Source organism: Hippocampus bargibanti, linkage group LG08 (assembly GCF_051943395.1).
Source record: "Hippocampus bargibanti isolate YZ-2025 linkage group LG08, ASM5194339v1, whole genome shotgun sequence".
NCBI classification, from domain to species: Eukaryota; Metazoa; Chordata; class Actinopteri; order Syngnathiformes; family Syngnathidae; genus Hippocampus; species Hippocampus bargibanti.
In genome coordinates this window covers 5,067,467-5,087,546 of record NC_142741.1, presented here as the reverse complement: position 1 = coordinate 5,087,546, position 20,080 = coordinate 5,067,467, and the positions used below count along the sequence as shown (strand labels likewise).

General features: G+C 46.1%; 1 protein-coding gene across 7 annotated transcripts; it reads left to right on the top strand.

Moving 5' to 3' along the window:
* The first annotated feature begins 1,592 nt into the window (after positions 1–1,592).
* Positions 1,593–19,657, top strand: LOC148894404 (uncharacterized). 7 transcript variants are annotated; one of them, XM_089003163.1, is made up of 13 exons: positions 1,596–2,357; positions 8,107–8,197; positions 8,270–8,422; positions 8,599–8,667; positions 8,808–8,846; positions 8,946–9,065; positions 9,611–9,784; positions 9,869–12,366; positions 12,437–12,554; positions 12,864–12,921; positions 16,304–16,660; positions 17,025–17,120; positions 18,953–19,657. In XM_089003163.1, coding segments are annotated over exons 2-13 (3,774 nt in total). In that variant the 5' UTR covers positions 1,596–2,357; position 8,107; the 3' UTR covers positions 18,955–19,657. The 7 variants fall into 7 exon arrangements, 6 of the variants coding, with proteins under 6 accessions (XP_088859288.1, XP_088859292.1, XP_088859290.1 ...); XM_089003162.1 differs by lacking the exon at positions 18,953–19,657 and having other exon boundaries at positions 1,593–2,357; positions 8,085–8,197; positions 17,025–18,946; XM_089003164.1 differs by lacking the exon at positions 16,304–16,660 and having other exon boundaries at positions 1,594–2,357.
* Positions 19,658–20,080: the final 423 nt, after the last annotated feature.

Genomic DNA, 20,080 nt, shown 5'->3' with positions numbered 1-20,080 from the left:
TGTATATTAAAGTCATTTTATTGACCTTTGTGATGGTCGTTGATGTAGTTGCCTCTTGATGATATCTGAGTGAAGTGGCTGTGCTTTCTCGGCGATAATACCCTCACTCACACTGTACCCTGCTAGCTGCTTTTCATTCATCCAAATGAACAAACGTTTTTCAACCACTTCTATTGCCTGAGACCGTTGCTTAGACAACACAGAAACACCCTTAATAGCTTCTTTGCTCTTAAGGATGGTAGCAATGGTCGATTTAGCATCCTGGTACCGGGACGCCAAGTCACACAAATGCACACCTCGTTGGTGTTTTTCGATAATCTCCTTCTGCTTGACCGTCATTTTTGTTTGTGTCCTCTTCGGCTTAACACTAGCCTGTGGTGGGGTCATTTTCGCTCCCATAATAGCAAAAGTACTCCACTCGATAACAAACCACATCTGCACTCAAAGAAAGGGTGGGGGGGGACGAAAACGAGTCCGCCAGCCATTGCCTAGATTATATTCTCGTGAATTTAATGTCCGTAAGGGGAAAAGTTCGAAAGCTAAAGTGTTTGTAAACTGAGGCATCACTGTACTTGTTTTAGGAAAATGGAGAAATTAACCAGGGATGTCACTTTGATTGCATAACAACATATCATCCAATGGGAAAACATATCTTCTGTCCACTTTTTAAAATGTCCAGATTACTTTTTTTTTGGGTCCGTCCCCCAAAGGTATCGGACATGCCTTTGACATCATTACTGCTTTCGCTCCAAAAAAAGACAACTTTGGGTGAGGAAAGGCTTCAACATCAATTTTGAGGCTCCCTACCGATAGAGAATAAGAAGTAATCATATTTAAAAGTTTCATGCTGTTATATGCTTAGTCAACATGTGTGACTCGAATACACAATTGAAGCACAGACAACCTGGGGTCAATCTGAGGTCAACAGACACAGCAAGTTTAACTGTCATCTTCATCTAGGAGATCTGGCCTTGGACAGAATTTAGGACTTGGGAAACTGCTTTATCACCGAAGCAGTTTACGACCTGAAAGTCCTTCACAGGAAGAGCTCATTAGCCAGGTTACAAATTTATCAGTTCATGGAAAACTTTAATATTTTCTTTTATTTTGTATTTTTTGGGCTGTTTGAGCCAACGTTAGTGTAGTTCAATATAGCTCTCTAACTATCTAGCTAGCTATCTATTAGTCATCTATTAGCTAGCTAGCTAACTTGATCTATTTGAGTTATTCCCGGTTGAATGGGGTCACCGTTGCTGGCTACCTAGCTATCTATCTATTTGCTATATATTTCTATCTATTATCTGTCTAACTAGCTAGCTAGCTATCTATCTATTAGTCATCTATTAGCTAGCTAGCTAACTTGATCTATTTGAGTTATTCCCAGTTGAACGGGGTCACCGTTGCTGGCTACCTAGCTAACTATTTGCTATCTATTAGCTGTCTAGCTAGCTAGCTATTAGTTATCTATTAGCCAGCTAGCTAACTTGATCTATTAGAGTTATTCCCGGTTGAGTGAATGCTGGCGCGTGTGGCTGCCGCTGCTCACCCACAGAAAAACTGATCCTGTGACTGTAAAGTGACCTTGAGAGTTTTGAAAGGCGCTGATACATGAAATGTATTATTATTATATTAAAAAAAAATTTATTGCTTATAGCTGTTCGTTCTTAGAACTCAAGTGGTGTGGTATTCTAATCAAGAAAACTATGTTTTACTAAGGTATGACTTTAATTTGCATATACTCTTAATAAATAGCTTGGCAGAGGGTTGCAGAATTCAAGACGTCTGTCATGAATGGCTACGTCTCCTGCCGGCAGTAAAAGACAATCTTTCTGGGTTCGAGTCTTCGTCCACAGTGTCCGATCGAACATCTCTGACACCTACGCATTGCCAGCTGGGGAGTATGCCCCCCTACAACCTCCACCCCGACCTTCGGCACATGCTCACCATCCTCCGACTGGTTGAGAAAGCGAACCAACGAGAACGAGAGGAGAGAGGCGAGAGGGAGGGTGAGCCAGAGCGAGCGCAAGAGCGGCGAGCTGGAAACGCGGATGAGCATCACGGGAAGACGCAAATAGAGCCATAAAGCCACAAATCAGGCAGCGAAGGCGGTCGGGGGGGGGGGGAGGACCAAGAGGAGGAAAACCGCCGCCGAGTCCTTGGCGGAGCCGCGTTTGCTTCACGATCCTTGCTTTTTTTGATGCGTTTCCTTCTTTTTTTTTGTGCGTGTGAGGAGGATGCGAGTACCTGGCGGCGCCTCGTGAGGCTGGATGCCGGCATCCGCGCAGGCAGACTGAGATGGCGACGACCCAGATTCCCGTCGCCGGTGCTCCAGGGATGTGACGTGGCTCCCCGGCGAGGTAAGTACCTTCTGAGGCGCCTTAAGCGACGAACGCCATCCTGATCGTTGCTTCCGCTTAGCTTAGCTTAGCTTTAACTGTATTTTATCTATTGTATTCTATTTGTGATTGTATTTTATTTATTATACAGTGATACCTTGGCTCACGAACTTAATTGGTTCCCAGACAGAGTGTGTAAGGCAAAAATTGTGTATCCCAAAAATTAATTTCCCATAGGAAACCATTAAAATAAGAATAATCCGTTCCCAGGTCCCCATAAAACATAATTTTCTAAGCCTTAAAACTACAGAAAATACACCTTATTTTATGCATAATAAATGTGCTATGGTATTATAATTAAATAAATAAACGGTACTGTACAATAAAGTCGTTATATTTACCTTTGTGATGGTCGTTGATGGCTTGATGGAATGGAGTGGCCGGTTTCCTCAGCATTAAACATTTGATGAGGAACGTAACCTTTCCCCATCTTGAGGAATGATCCTTGTAGGTGCTTTCTCTGTGATAATTTTATCTAGTTCCTCATCAATTGTGTTTTGTTTAGCTGGGTTGATAGCTTTTTGCATCAAGTGTACAGATGGCTTATGCGGGTTGTTTGTGGAGCCTGATTGATGGGATATTTTAACCTTGCAGTCTACACTCTGCCTTTGAACTATCAAAGTTGAAACGCTCTCACTGTCGTCTGCCTGTCTCTTTAATGTTTAAACCACCACCCCTCACTGCTGCGTTCTTGACCAATCAAGTGGCTTTAATGGAAGACCGGGGGCGGGGAATAGAGGACAAAAACAGTCAGCTCCCATTTTGTTGTTAGAAGAACGGGCTCGTTCGCGAACGACACATCACTCATTGAGGCAGCTCCGTGTACGAAAAAAGTTCATATGCCAAGGTAAAATTTTCATAAATGTAACGTTCGTAAACCGAAAAGTTAGTAAACCAGGTATCACTGTAGTACCTATGCTTGTCTGTGACTGTTAAGTGTCCTAGAGAGCTTTGAAAGGCGCTTAAAATGAAATGTATTATTATTATTATTATTATTATTATTATTATTATTATTATTATTATTATTATTATTATTATTATTTAGGAAGATCCAAAGCGTCGGTCCGAGAAAGACACCATCGCGCGGGATTCGGACATCCTGGCATTCTCGCATCATGACCATCGCAAAATGTCACACAAACCAAAAAGTTGTCTTTTTTAGTGGGGAGAGAGAGAAAAAACATGCCATGTTTATCATGACTGCACGGTGCAAGACGGGTCAGGTCATGATTCCTGGGCCTTCTGGGGCCTTCTGGGGGTACTTTGCTCAACACGTTCCACAAACGTGCACGATTGCGCACGCAATAGGTTGGATGTCGATGTGACCCCTAAGCCCTGGTTCTATGCGGGCTAGTGACCAGTTTGGGGTCCACCGCAAAGACAGCCAGGAAAGGCTCCAGCATGCCCGCTAACCACCGTCAGCAGAAGCAGATGAGAAATTGAGAAATACTTGGCAGGGATGAATAAATGGATGAATGGGTGGGTGGATGAAAGAATAAATGGATGGGTGGATGGAGAGATTTGGATTGATGTATGGAAGATTTTGGTGGATGGGTGAAAGAATAAATGGATAGGTGGATGGATGAAAGAATAAATGGATGGATGGTGAATGGATGGAAGATGGATGGGTGTGTTGGTGAATGGATGAAAGAATAAATGGAGGGATGCAAAAATGAATGGATGGATGAATAGATGAAATAATAAATGGGTGGGTTTGTTGATGGATGAATGGATGAAAGAATAAAATGAAGTAATAAATGGATGGATGGATGAATAAATGGATGAACGGGTGGGTGGATGAAAGAATAAATGGATGGGTGGATGGAGAGATTTGGATTGATGTATGGAAGATTTTGGTGGATGGGTGAAAGAATAAATGGATAGGTGAATGGATGAAAGAATAAATGGATGGGTGGTGAATGGGTGGAAGATGGATGGGTGTGTTGGTGAATGGATGAAAGAATAAATGGAGGGATGCAAAAATGAATGGATAGATGAATAGATGAAAGAATAAATGGGTGGGTTTGTTGATGGATGAATGGATGAAAGAATAAAATGAAGTAATAAATGGATGGATGGATGGATGGATGAATAAATGGATGAACGGGTGGGTGGATGAAAGAATAAATGGATGGGTGGATGGAGAGATTTGGATTGATGTATGGAAGATTTTGGTGGATGGGTGAAAGAATAAATGGATGGATGGTGAATGGATGGAAGATGGATGGGTGTGTTGGTGAATGGATGAAAGAATAAATGGAGGGATGCAAGAATGAATGGATGGATGAATAGATGAAAGAATAAATGGGTGGGTTTGTTGATGGATGAATGGATGAAAGAATAAAATGAAGTAATAAATGGATGGATGGATGATGGGTGTGTTGCTGGATGGATGAAAGAATAAATGGATGGATGAAAGAATAAATGGAGGGGTGTGTTGGTTGATGGATGAAAGAATAAAAGGATGGATGGATGGTGGATTGGTGGGTGTGTTGGTGGATGGATGAATGATGAAAGAATAAATGGATGGATGAACGAATAGATGGGTGGATGGATGAAAGAATAAATGGACGATGAAAGAATAAATGGATGATGGATGGATGGGTTGGTGGATGGATGAAAGAATCAATGGATGGGTGTGTTGGTGGATGGATGAATGGATGAAAGAATAAATGGATGGATGAACGAATAGATGTGTGGATGGATGAAAGAATAAATGGACGATGAAAGAATAAATGGATGCTGGATGGATGGGTTGGTGGATGCATGAAAGAATCAATGGATGGATAGATGGATGGGCGTGTTGGTGAATGGATGAATGGATGTATGAGAGAATAAATTGATGGATGGTGGATGGATGGGCGTGTTGGTGGATGGATGGATGATAGAATAAATGGACGGATGAAAGAATAAATGGATGATGGATGGGTTGGTGGATGGATGAAAGAATCAATGGATGGATAGATGGATGGGCGTGTTGGTGAATGGATGAATGGATGAATGGATGGATGAACAAATAGATGTGTGGATGGATGAAAGAATAAATGGACGATGAAAGAATAAATGGATGCTGGATGGATGGGTTGGTGGATGCATGAAAGAATCAATGGATGGGATGGATGGGCGTGTTGGTGAATGGATGAATGGAAGAAAGAATAAATGGATGTATGAGAGAATAAATGGATGGATGGTGGATGGATGGATAAAAGAATAAATGGATGATGGATGGGTTGGTGGATGGATGAAAGAATCAATGGATGGGTAGATAGATGGATAGACGGATGTGCATAATACAGAGATATGGAGACGCACGGCGCGTCGGCGTGCTTCCTTCCCCCGGAAGAGCCGTCAAAAGTAGGCTAAGCCAAGTCCCACATCCATAATTGAGTCCTTCCTGAGGGCTCCGGGAAGGATTCGGCTATTTGGCTTGTGAGAGCCGCCAAACAACGGCCTTTGCGAGTCCACCCCGACAGACAACAAAATAAGCGGCACGTACTCGTGGTGCTTACGTGGTGCGAACGCTCGTCTTCTTACTGTGGATGCCCCCATTTTTTTCTCCTGTCACTGTGCCCACTGTAGCGCATTGAAATGGAGTTTGCGCACTTGAGGGTGGGGTGGGATGGGAGGTAGCGACTCGCTCGTCAGCTCCGAGAGACTCGTTTAAAGCGGCAACTCTGCCGCTTGATGTTTCCGCAAAAATGTTGAGGCCCAGTTGGATATTCGTGACCCCTTCGTAGATGTCAACCCAGAAAAAGCACATTGCCGTTATTATCCGCCGCCATTGCGCCGCTTTAATGGAGTCGATGAGACCAGTCGAGCGCCATTGTGCAGTTACATCAAAGAAAAAAAAGGGGGTCAGCATTAGCCCAGAGGTTACAGGATCCTGCCAAGGCGGAGGCAATGGCGGATCTGCGTAAAGAAGGTTGTCCAGGCGCTGCTCTGTGACTCTATTGGCTACTCAATACGGCGAGGACAATGCCAGAAGCCAGAGGACGCAATTAGGTCCACGGGGGTGCTTTGTAGGCCACTTAAGCCGATTTGAATGGAAAGCATTTAGGGGCCAAGCGGGTTGCTTTCATTCCAGCGAGCGCATCGCTCCTACTCCGGTACACTTCGGAGTTCTTTGGAGAATCGTCTCGTTTCTTTTTCAATCTCACCTCTCAATTCAATTGCACATCAGAGGTCTTCGTTTCCGATTGCTGTCACAATGAAGAACAAGAATCACACGCACTTCTTCTTTTCCGTAGGACTTATCCCTTCAGGGGTCGCCACAGCGAATCAGTGTCCTCCATCTTAACCGGTTTTGTGCATCCTCTTCTCTTACACCGGCTACCTTCATGTCCTCTTGGACAACATCCATAAACCACCTCTTAGGTCTTCCTTTCAGTATCCTGCATGGCAGCTCAAGGCTCTTCATCCATCTCCCGATATAGTCACTCCCTCTCCTCTGGACATGTCCGAACCATCTCAGTTTGTCCTCTCTGACTTTCTCTCCAAAGCCTCTAATATGAGTTGTATCTCTTATGTCCTCTTTGACAAAATCCATAAACCTCCTCTTTAGGTCTTCCTTTTGGTCTCCTGCCTGACAGGTCAAGGCTCAGGATCCTTCTCCCGATAGAGTCACTCTCTGGACATGTCCAAACTATCTCATCTGTGACTTTGTCTCCAAAGCCTGTAATATGACTTGTCCCTCTGGTATACTCATTCCTGATCCTATCCAACCTGGACACTCCCAAAGACAACTTCAACATATTCAGCTCTGCTTCCTGTCTTTTCTTCAGTGGCAATGTCTCCACCACAGTTTTACAGACCTTTCCTTTCATCCTAGCTGAAACCTTTCTATCACACATCACACCTGACATTTTTCTCCAGCCGTTCCAGCCTGCCTTGACATGCTTCTTCACCTCTTTTGCAGACTCTCCATTGCTCTGGATGATTGACCCGAAGTACTTAAAATCCTCCACCTTCTTTATCTTTTCTCCCTGTAGCATCACTCTTGTACTTGGATCCCACACCTTCACACACATATATTCCGTCTTGCTCCGACTGATCACACGCTTCTATCTTCTTTAAAAGCACACCAGCAATAAATAGCTCTCGCTCAAAGACATCTGCTCTGACAAAAAAAAAAAACAAGATGCCGTGAGACCAGATTAGACTTTGAGAGCGACAGAATGGTAACGTCGTCTCAGCAGGGGTCAGCTTTGCGACGTTAAATATCTTCAAAAATTGTTAAAAATATCATCAAATACCCCGTCCGGGCTGCGGGGGTGCTTGGGTTTATATTTCTGGAAGTGGAGAAGACGGCTTCAAAAATGCCCAGATGCACCAAAATCAGTCACTCTGCACTCAGAAACACTATAAGCACTGTTTGCGCTGGTGTGCGGATGTGTGGGTGCAGTTCCTCGATCCGCTTCCCTTTGAGAAATGAACTCCAATATCTTCACTGCGCTTCTCTTCACAGTCAAGTATGGAAAAGGGTCCCAGAAATTATCTGTAGGTCAGCAGAGGCAAAATTTCATTGGCAACCGTCACTGCGAATGACTCAACCGTAACACACTTACGTCCCCATGAGGGCGTTCTGATTTTGTGGGTTTTGGGTAGTACAAAGCCTCACTTGGAATTTGCAAAAGTGGATGGATGGATATTTGCATCAGGGCAGGGGGGTCAAAAACTCTTCACAAGCAGGTGTCTCCTGATGAAAATGCAGAATGGAGGAGACGGTGCAATCCCTACTAGAGAACCGAGACTCGTTAGATTGCCCCAAGGTGGACCCGCTGAACCTGATGAAAGCATATAAGGTAGCAAAGACTTTGGCAAGTTCTCATGAGAACAAGGCCATGTTGAAGCCCTATCTTGCTGCTGTGTACCAGGACAAACTTCTGGAGGAAATGTGGAAGCAGCAGGACAGTCTGGATGGTCCGCCTGCTTCAGAAACGGAGATGTCCGAAGCTCAGGAGGCCGGCGGTGGCCCGGAGGGAAGCGCTGACAGCGATTCCATGCTGGAACGACTCAGAGCTTTGGAGGTAGGTTTGTACCTGACCTTGCACACTTAATGCGAGCCTTCCGACTGACGTGCGGGAAGCTAAACGTTGAGCCCCAACCAACCGTGCAGCCTGGCCTCCGCCAGCCATTCCCAATCGTTCATCCAATGATGGTGTCAAAGTCGATGACAATCTTTCTCATCAAGTCTCTCTTCTAGGCTGAGAACTCGGCTTTGTCCTTGGAAAATGACAACCAGAGGAGGCAATACGAACGCTGCCTGGATGAGGTAAAAAACAACTTTTGGTTGTCATTGTGTCAGTTGAAGTCGCACACCCAAAACCAGGCCACCTTGGACGCCCTTTGACAACCGCCTACCCGTGACTATTTTGTTCAGCGCCTTCATTGTCCCCTCATTTCTTGGTTCAGGTGGCCAACCAGGTGGTCCAAGCTCTGCTCACTCAAAAGGTGCGTCATGATCCTCTGGGCACACCAATGCTGGAGGTCGTCGACTATTTAAAACCCCTCCCTGATCTGCCCTGATCTGTGCCGATGTGGATTTGGCAGGACTTGAAAGAAGAATGCGTCAAGCTGCGCACACGCGTCTTCGACTTGGAGCAACAGAACCACATCTTGAGCGTCTTGTTCCAACAACGGTTGCGAATGTCCCCGGGTCCCGGATCAAAGGTAAGAGCCATGCAGGACAACAACAACGTTGTCTTAACACAAGCCCGTCTGTAACTCACAAGGCACGGGGCCAAAAGTCTCACAAACCCTTAGCCAGAAATGGCTATCAAGTTGATCTCTATTGCTGTGAAGCTTAGCCAATTCAGGTGAACGTGAGGTCTCATATTTTGACATAAAGGAGGAAAATGAAGTCAGGGGTTAGGGTTACGGTTAGGGTTAGGGTTAGGGTTAGAGTCAGGGTTGGGGTTAGGGTTAGGGTCAGGGTTAAGGTCAGGGTTACGGTTAGGGTTAGGGTTAAAGTTAGGGATTGAGGTTAGTAAATAAAGCCCCTCTGGACTCCAATTTCACCGATCAATATAGACATGCCTGCACCAAAAGCTCTCGGACACCCATTGCTAAACCTGAACGGGAATCTGTCTATTTGGGGTCGAATTAATATTTTCTGGTGAAATGGCATGGTTTCGGAAACTCTGATTGGGTCATTCATTCACCTGAAGAAGCCACCAGTTAGGAGCAAGTGTTTCAAATGGTTCTGTTCTGTCCAGGAAGTCCAAAGGAATGGAAAAGTGGCTACTGCTGCAGGGAGGTGGCCCAATCTCTCAAGTCTAACGTGCCCGCGGAGTAGCGCGAGTGGTAACGATCTCTCTTTATCTGGTGGTGGTACCGAATACTCCGGCGGCTCTCACACATGGGCTGAGGGACGAGGCCTTTCCAAACAGGTGACATACACCTCTCAAACCTTCTCTAACACTCAAGAATGGCAGGTTGTTGACTCATAGATGTTGATACCCCTTGCGTGGCAGTGCGCCGCCTGTCGGGACAAGGGGATGACCGCGGCGGCCGTTTCTGACCATCAGACCGACATCGGCTTGAAGGAAGACCACATCTTGAAAGGCCTTAAGCGTCTTCAGACCAGCGTCTCCAAGGGGAAACCCTACCCTGGTTCCGCACCGCCATGCAAGGACTGCATGATGTCCAACGAGGGCATCTACTCGATGGACGTCAAGACTCACCCGCCGGGGACGACTGTCAAGACCGATAAAAATGCAAACAGAGGGATTGTTGTCGTGGACTCTGTTGAGAGCAGCAACGACTCATGTGCGTCGCCAAGTCAGGAATCCGGTGACAAAATGACCGGTGGAGTCCAGAGAGAGGATGGGTCCGAAGAACCTTTCGGGAACGCCGTTTCAGACAACTTCCTACTCTCTGCAGGCCCACCCGGGAGCCAGGAAAAAGAAAGCCTAAAAGAGCTTTCAAGAGAAGAAATGGAGAACTCCGCCGTCATGTTGAGTGACAGCAACAACAACCGGGAACGATGCAGTGACCGCAAATCCCGGTTGGACCACATGGACTTAGAATCCCGAGGAAGGGATGCCATCCCTGCCGTGCGGCATTCTGCCACCAGAGCTCTGAGCTGCGTGAGCGAAGCCAGACAGCGCAGCTCTTCGGCAGGAGTTTCTCGCCAAAGGGATTGCGGGCTTTCAAGGAACCCAAAGCCCAAACAGCAGCTTTGCGACTCAGCCAGGAAGGCGTTCATCCTGCGCAGCAAGAGCGCCGACGCCGGACCGGAGCAACACAAACACGTCCACTCGCCGCTTCATCAGAACCTCATTCGAGGGCACAAATCCGGGAGCCAGAACAAAAGGCTCAGTCACGGAAAAATGCACACTTCGGGTCGCGAGGCCCCTATAGACAACGACTCGGCATCGCCGACTTGCAAGTCTTTGGAACGTGTACAACAGCGCTCGCCTCTCGCTTCGCCTGTCAAAAGTGCTTCAGCGACCAAAGCTCTTGGGGTGGACGAAGATTCAAAGGCTTCTGCGAGACAGTCATCATCCACAATAATTCTGTCCGACGGCGAGGAGCACGATACCGTACAACAGACTGCAGACCCGTCACCCTCGGAGCTGGGCTCTCTGTCTGCTCCGACCCCACCGGGACGGACGACTTCGCTCCTGCTCAGAACCATTTCAGACTCCGGACGCGTGAATCGTCCTCAGAGCGCTACTGTGGGAAAGAATTTGTCCAGTCAACAGATTGGCTTTTCACCAGACAATCAAACTGCCAAAATGGTCTTTGACGGTCAACCCTCGAGGACGCCGCCCGTAATCGCTCTAGAGACGCAGCATTTGGAATCTGCCCTCGGGTATCATGGGGGAATGGTTGTCACTTCTTTGTTACCGAATCCGAATGTCTTACAACGGTCTCAGCAGAGCATCAGCGAGCCCAAACTTTCGGAAGTCTTGCCTCAGACTTACTCCAACGTCTACTATCACAACTGTCAAAATTCTGGTTCAAGAGCTGCAAAAATGTCTCTTCCTGCAAACGCTCGATCTCACGAGGCAATCTCGTCACCGGCAAGCGGTACGTTCCTCATGTTGAGTCGCCAGAACCGGGATGATCCCAACCCATCCATGAAAAGCATTCAAACCTACCAGACATACATTTGTGACCCCCACGTGATGAACGAAGGCGGCAGAGGCCGGCAGAGGATCGAGACCCGTTGCAATTCCCTGGACTCCGAACCCTGCCGAGCTCCAATGCCGGTGGACGGCGGCGTGATGCTGGATTGGGGCTTTGACGAGGAGGGCTGGCTCTTCAAGCGTTCCGTCTCCGTGTCAACCAGACCCCCCCTGAAGCCAGTGATGGGCATGAATGGGGCCAAGGCTCGAAGCCAGAGCTTCAGCGCCCGCTACATGGACCGCCCCAGCTTCAATTGGTCTGGCAAGGTGCGCACGCAGATCAAGACGCACTCCGGGAGCTCCCTAAACACCCTCGGCGATATTCTTCCAGGAAGCATGAGCTGCTCCAGTAGCTACCACTGCCCCATGAACCGATCGCTCCTGGACAACTTTCTCTTGGAGGAAGACCTGGCAGTTCCCCCGGCTCTGGCATCATCCAGTGAAAGACTCCAGAGTCTTAAACTCCAACGGGAAAAAGCCAGACGCCTTCAAATTGAGCAGCAGTTCTGCAGCGCCTTTGGCGAACCCGTCTGCGAAGAACCCGAGAGGCAGAGTTCCATCACTACCATTGAGGAAAAGGTGATGCTCGGGATTGAGGAGAACTTGCACAAGTCTCAGAAGCAGGAGAGGAGTAGCGAAGTCAAGCAGAGGTCCGGATCCACCTTGGCCAACTGGTTCGGTTTTCGCAAGGGGAAGATTCCGACGCCCAGCTGCAAGAAAACGGACGTGGCCAAGGCCAAAGAAGAGAAAAGGGACCAGAAGATGACGTCGCTGCTCGGGGGGAAGCAGACCAAGACGGACAAGAAGCGAGACCGGAGAAAAAGTGACCCAAAAGACTCGTAAGACCCATTTCATGGTTTGTTTCATTCCACGGCGTATCGCCACGTAACTCACGGCGCTTTGTTTCAGCTCCGCGGGAAGGAGGGAGTCGCACGACGCGGTGCGCGCCTGCATCTCCATGCCGTGCCCGTCGGGGATGTCGCTTCATGACGCGCAAGGACGCGGTGATGCCATCGGGGAGATACAGGTGGAAGAAACAAGCACACCTTGCATGTTGCCTTGACCCAATGGTCTCGTTGCCCGCATGAAAGCATGACCGCGTCAACCTGTGGTCGACCAGGCACACAAAGTCGTTTTTTCTCATCCGACACACCGCAGGTGATTTCCACCGTGCACCCGTGATGGCAAATGTATTTGCGCCCATCGTGTTTCATGAAGCTTCTTCTACCTGACCCCGCTGTTGTTGTTCTTCCGTGATGGAGCTCGTTCGGGACAGATGCTGATCTTTTTTTCTTGTACCCCAACCGTGCGAATGTCCGCACTGATGACGAGCCAGAGAGCAGACGGCGAAAACAGAACCTTAATCAAGACCAACCTCGAGGATGCCGTCATCGGTAAGCTTTGACTTTTGCACCTCGGGCTAGCGAGCTCAATCGCTAGCTAGCTCGATCGCTAGTTAGCTAGATCGCTAGCTAGCTTGATTGCTAGCTAGCTAGATCGCTAACTAGCTCTATAGAAGTTTGATTTGCTATCGTGGGCCGAATAAAATGATGTACCGGACCAGATTTGGACCCAGGCCTTGACTCTGACACCTGTGATGTAAGGCATGAGCTAGCGCGCTGAATAGAAAGAGAGTTAGCAAGCTTGTTTGCCAGCGAGCTCGCTAGCTAGCTAGGTCGAGAGATGAGTATGGAATTTCACAAGTTTGATTGGCTATCGCGGACCGAATAAAATGATGTGGCGGGCCAGATTTGGCCCCCAGGCCTTTACCTTGACACCTATTATGTAAGGGCTTAGCTAGCTTGCTGAATAGAAAGAGAGCTAGCGAGCAAGCTAGCTAGCTTGATAGATGAACATGGAATTTCAGGAGTGTGATTTTCCAAGGGATTAGCTAGCTCGCTGAATAGAAAGAGAGCAAGCGAGCTTGCTTGCTAGCTATCTCACTAGCTAGCTCGATAGAGGAGCATGTAATTTCACAAGTTTGATTTGCTAAGGGATTTGTGAGCTCGCTGAACAGAAAGAGAGCTAGCTATCTTTTGAGCTAGCTAGCTAGCTTAGCTAGTGAGCTAGCTATCTCGATAGACGATCATGGACTTTCACAAATTCGATTTGCTATTGCGGGCCGAATAAAATGATGTGACAGGCCAGATTTGGCCCCCAGGCCTTGACTTTGACAACTGTGATGTAAGGTATTAGCTAGCTCGCTGAATAGAAAGAGACCTAGCGAGCAAGCTCACTAGCTAGCTTGCTCGATAGATGAGCATGACATTTCACAAGTTTGATTTGCTATCGCGGGCCGAATAAAACGATGTGGCAGGCCAGATTTGGCCCCCAGTCCTTGACTTTGACACCTGCCATGTAAGGTTTAGCTATCTTGTTGAATAGAAAGAGAGCTAGCGAGCTTTCTCGCTAGATAGCGCACTAGCTAAAATGATTTAGTTGGCCAGTTTGATGTACCATGTACCATGATCGTGACAGGAGCTTCTTTGGACCAATACGGACAGTCGGCGTATTGAAGGTAAAGCTCCCCCAAGTGGCCAAGTGTGTGAGTGTCAGTCAGCATAGCATGCTTTCATGCCCGCGTGGCGCCGCTGCCAGCATCGCTGTCCTCATATGTTGAGAGGGTGACCCCATTTTTGGATCTAATCATCTGAATTAGATCCCCAGTGACTGTTTCTATGCTCGTGCTTTGCTGTACGTCAAGTTTGGTGACAATTCAAACTGCGCCGGTGACTCATCCAGCAGCAGCGCCACCGCTCCGCTAGCGCTATATCTCTTTTTTTTTTAAATGTGTTTGTATCATTTTAAATGTGCATTTCAAATTCTTATTAAAAAAAACACAAGTGTATTGATACCTCAGCTTACGAACGCTTTAGCTCACAAACTTTTCACCTCATGAACATTAAATTCGCAAGCCTATAGTCTTGGCTGACGGACTAGTTTTCGGCGGAAGAACACCAAACTTCACGGTGGAACATCGAGTGGAGTACTTTTGCGATTATGGGACCGAAAAAAACCCCACCAGAGGCTAGTGTTAAGCCGGCCGAAGAAGACACAAAATAAAATTACGGTCGAGCAGAAGAAGGAGATCATCGAAAAACACCAACGAGTTGTGCGTTTGTGTGACTTAGTGTCCCAGTACCAACCAGTACGCTAAATCGACCATTGCTGTGTGGCTAAGGGTGTTTTTGTGTTGTCTCAGCAACGGTCTCAAGCAATAGAAGAGGTTGAAAAACTTCTGTTGATTTGGATGAACGAAAAGCAGCTAGCGGGGGATAGTGTAAGTGAGGGTATTATTGCCGAGAAAGCACTGCAACTTCACTCGGATATCATCAAGTTGCAACAGCATCAACGACCATCACAAAGGTCAATAAAACGACTTTATTATATAGTACCGTTTATTTCTTTCACTACAATACAGTACCGCATTTATAATACATAAAATAAAGTATATTTTGTGTAGTTTGAAGGCTTATTTAGTAGAAAATTACGTTTTATGGGGACCTGGGAACGGATTATTCTCATTTTTAATGGTTTCTTATGAGAAATAATTGTTTGGAAGACAAACTTTTCACCTTACACACAGTTTCTGGGAACCAATTAAGTTCGTAAGCTGAGGTCTCACTGTATTTAAAGGACAACCGACGCCTACGGACAAGTTGTGTCCATAATTTGTAAAATGGCTTCAAATGACTTCTACTGAGCGTATTTTACAAAGATTCAACCGCATATAGCTATATTTTACGTTTTAAGACTCGCGCTGAATATTCCGGAAGTCTTGTTTTTGAGTTGGTGACGAGTCCTCACATCACGTCACTGAAGGAACGCCCCTGACCGAGAAAGGACACATTGTAGCAGTTCTTTCATCACTTCAATGCATTTTGCGGTACTTTGTTTGGACTGAAAACTTCGTGTTGATCCGTGTTGATGGCGAAATTAGAAGGAAAACACATACATAATGCGGTGGTGAATCGTGTGTTGCACTACTATTTGATACTAGTTGACACAAATTCCCAACAGACAAATCAGCCCATTTCCAACGGAGCTTGGGTGCCATCTTGTGCATTTTCTGGGACGCTACATTGGAGTATTTGAATCATATTCATAACTGGATTAGTAACAAGAAAGCATATTCTCCGAATCTGAAGCCATTGTTTTGATTCTCGCGCAAGGCAAGACGTCTTGGCGTGACACCACGAACAAGGGGGCGGGACCTTCTGAAACCGGCCACTTCCGGTTTCAAATTGAAGTATTTTTTAGACACTTTAAGTCATTTTTATTGGTGTTTAGCATTTGACAGAAAATATCATATGCCGTGTTTTGGGTATTTTAGATGCTATAAAACGTTTTGCTGATGTCAGTTCGGAAACAAAAAAGTGATGTCGGTTGTCCTTTAAAGTGGGGTCTTTCTGTTTGTTCGGATTTAGCTTCTCGCCAGGGTTTTCCGCATTGTCACAGCTGCGATGGAGGTGGTGGTTGGGGTCCGGGGGGGGGGGCTGATTTTTGTATCATAAGACAGTGGGCGTATTTTGGGGCCATCGCGCGATGCATTCCATCGTCACTGTGGTGGACGCATGCTGGTTGTTGAATGTCAAACACTTGGTGACATTGACGGCGCTGGTTCAAGTGGATTCACGGCGATCGGCTCTTTTGCTCTCCTGGCTGATCGCTGGCCACCATTCTTCAAAATGCTTTGAAGGGCCACAATACACCCCTTCCTGTCCTTCCCCTGCTTGCCCTCCTCCCCCCTCGCCAACCATTGTGCTTGTGCCTCAGGGTCCGGCTTCCAGATGCGGACCTTGGACAGCGGAATCGGGACCATCCCCCTCCCCGAATCCTGCTCCTTCTTCTCCTCCATCCTGCACCTCCTCCCCAAGTCCCCGTCATCAACCCCAGAGCCCGAACCCGAGCCACCTGGCGCCCGCTTGCCCGATTTCTCTGGCGAGGAAGCGTCCCCGTTGCCCCGGTGGAGGATCCCCTCGGGATTTCGGGACCATCCCACCCGGGTGTCCGGTTCTCCATCCCACATCCGGCCTCTGTCTTTCCTCCGACCTGTCCGTCCCCAACCTCAACCCCGTGTGACGTCTGCCCGTGTGTCTGATCCCCGCGAAACCACCCAGAGTCCCGCGCAAGGTAAAGTCAAGTACAGTGATACTTCGGCTTACGAACGTTTTGATTTACGAGCGTTAAATTCATGAAAATTTTACCTTGGCATACAAACTATTTTTCGGGATACACACGGAGCTTCCCAGTCTTCGGTTGAAGCCACGTGATTGGTCAAGAACGCAGCAGTGAAGGGAGGTGGTTTAAACATTAAAGAGACAGGCAGACGACAGTGAGAGAGTGAATAAATGGATAGAAGACAGTGACATTTGGACTTGTTTCAACTTTGATAGTTCAAAGGCAAAGTGTAGACTGCAAGGTTAAAATTCCCATCAATCAGACTCCACAAATAACCCGCACAAGCCATCTGTATACTTTTTATTTGTTTTCTCAGGTGGAATGGAACCAAAGAGGCTGACCTATATCAAGACAAAGACCAGAACTCCTGCCAGCCAGCAGAAGGAGCAGACCAGGCTGCAGCTGGCTAACTGTAAGGCCAAAAACTCTTAGCTTAGTTCCACATTTAGGGTTCTGACTTTGACTTTTGGTTGTCGTCCTTGACCCTAAACTTCATCTGTTCATTTTGATCCCATCAAATCCGCCGTATCCTTTTAATCACTCTTTCTCTGTCATGACATTTATTTTCCACATGATGGCGCAATAGAACAATTGAAGCCTCGCGAGGCTTCAGCCCAGAAGTGAACCAACCACTCGGTTCCAGGTTTCATAACCGCTACTCGTATAAGGAACTACGACTCTGGCGTCCCTTCATTTGATCCCTTGAGAGTTCTTTTGACGATTCACTTACAGTGATACCTCAGCTTACGAATTTAATTGGTTCCCAGAAGGTGTGTGTAAGGTGAAAAGTTCGTCTTCCAAATATTTATTTCCCATAAGGAACCATTAAAATGAGAATAATCCATTCTCAGGTCCCAATAAAGCATAATTTTCTACGAAATAAGCCTTAAAACTACACAAAATATACATTGTTTTGTATATAATAAATGTGCTATTGAGTTGTAATTAAAGAAACAAGTCAAAGTTCATCTTCCAAACATTTATTTCCCATAAGAAAGCATTAAAATGAGAATAGTCCGTTCCCAGGTCCCCATAAAACATAATTTTCGACGAAATAAGCCTTAAAACTACACAAAATATACATTATTTTATATACAGTAAAGTCTCGTTATATCGATATCGGATATATCGATAGTCCCGGTTATATCGATACTATTTCTATGCACGCACAGAGAAAATTACATGCAAACAGGGTCGGATATATCGATAGTCCCGGTTATATCGATATTTTTTCGGACTCCCTTGAATATCGATATAACGAGACTTTACTGTATAATAAATGTGCTATTGTGTTGTAATTAAAGAAACAAGTCAAAGTTCATCTTCCAAACATTTATTTCCCATAAGAAACCATTAAAGTGAGAATAATCTGTTTGCAGGTCCCCATAAGACATAATTTCCTACTAAATAAGCCTTAAAACTACACAAAATAGACATTATTTTATGTATAATAAATGTTCTATTGTATTGTAATGAAAGAAATAAACTGTACTGTAGAATAAAGTGGTTTTATTGACCTTTGTGATGGTCGTTGTCAATGGATGACAAACTTCCAGGTTGCCTCTTAATGATATCCGAGTGAAGTTGCTGTGCTTTCTCGGCGATAATACCCTCACTCACACTGTCCCCTGCTAACTGCTTTTCGATTATCCAAATCAACAGAAGTTTTTCAACCCCTTCTAGTGCCTGAGACCATTGCTTAAACTACACAGAAACACCCTTAGCCACACGTAGCAATGCTCGACTTAGCGTACTGGTACTGGGACGCTAAGTCACACAAACGCACACCTCGTTGGTGTTTCTCGATGACCTCCTTCTTCTGTTCGACCGCCATTTTCTTTTGTGTCCTCTTCGGCTTAACACTAGCCTGTGGTGGGGTCTTTTTCGCTCCCATAATAGCAAAAGTACTACACTCGATAACAAACCACATCCACACTCAAAGAAAGGGGGGAAAAAACTAGTCTGCCAGTCACCGTGGCGCTGTTCGACCGTGTGGTTTGGTGTTCATTCGCCGAAAACTAGTTCATTAGGCAAGACTATATGCTTGCTAATTTAATGTTCGTGAGGCGAAATGTTCGTAAGCGAAAGCGTTCGTTTAACTGAGGTATCACTGTATTTATTTCTTGCCTCTGATCGGCGGACGAGAGACGATTAGAAGTCCTGAGAACTCAGCGGACGCTCTGAGGTGATGAAGCCTTTTCCCTGATTGCTTTTCACTTCCTGTTTCATTCCTTTCCATTTCAGAACTTTGGACTCCATTTTATGATTGGAAACCTTTGCCGGAGGACCCGGACGGACGCTCCCGGTTTCGAGCAAAAGGGCTGACCAGCACGTAAAATTGAAATCTGGAAGCAATGATGTGCAGGTCCTCCAACCACGTTGGCTAAACGCTTTGGAAATGTTGCATCTGTCTCGGTGACCAGCGTTGAATTGGACAAATTCCATTGTGGACATGTACATCTCGCCCCCCACACCCCATTTTTACAGCCTTTTTTTTTGTCATTTACTGTTTTGTGCTCAACAAATGTTTCTTTTTCAGAGTCTCAGAAAGTTTTTTCTTCATAGTTGGGTAATACAGTGATACCTCGGTTTACGAACCCCTTGGCTTACGAACTTTTCGGTTTACGAAAGTTAAATTTATGAGAATTTTACCTGAGCATACGAACTATTTTTCGGGATACACACGGAGCTGCCACAATGAGTGATCTGTCGTTCGCACGTGATTGGTCAACAACGCAGCAGTGAGGGGAGGTGGTTTAAACATTAAAGAGACAGGCAGACGGCAGAGAGGGAGTGACAAAATGAATAGAAAACAGTGAAATTTGGACTCGTTTCAACTTTGATAGTTCAAAGGCAGAGTGTAGACTGCAAGGTTAAAATTTCCATCTATCAACCCAGCTAAACAGAACCCAATTGATGAGGAACTAGGTAAAATTATCGCAGAGAAAGCACCTACAAGGATAATTCCTTAAGATGGTGATAGAAGGCTACGTTCCTCAAGTGTTTAATGCTGATGATACCGGCCACTCCATTCCATCAAGCCATCGACCATCACAAAGGTAAATAAAACAACTTTATTATACTGTACAGTTTATTTCTTTAATTATAATACCATGGCACATTTATTGTACATAAAATAAGGTATATTTTGTGTCGTTTTAAGGGTTGTAAAATTAGAAAGTAGAAAATTATTTTTTATGGGGACCTGGGAACGGATTATTCTCATTTTCATGGTTTCCTATGGGAAATTACTTTTTGGGATACACACTTTTCACCTTACACACTCTGTCTGTCTGTCAATTAAGTTCGTAAGCCAAGGAATCACTGTAGGTCCATTTCAAGGCAGGACGCATGAGACGAGGAGGCCTGGAA

What these genes read in the sequence shown, in the direction of transcription:
- LOC148894404 (XM_089003162.1), top strand. Translation starts at nt 8,108, where the DNA reads ATGGAGGAGACGGTGCAATCCCTACTAGAGAACCGAGACTCGTTAGAT. An exon ending in CCCCGGGTCCCGGATCAAAG is followed by an intron (nt 9,066 to 9,610) that starts GTAAGAGCCATG and finishes TGTTCTGTCCAG; the next exon opens with GAAGTCCAAAGGAATGGAAA. An exon ending in GACGAGGCCTTTCCAAACAG is followed by an intron (nt 9,785 to 9,868) that starts GTGACATACACC and finishes CTTGCGTGGCAG; the next exon opens with TGCGCCGCCTGTCGGGACAA.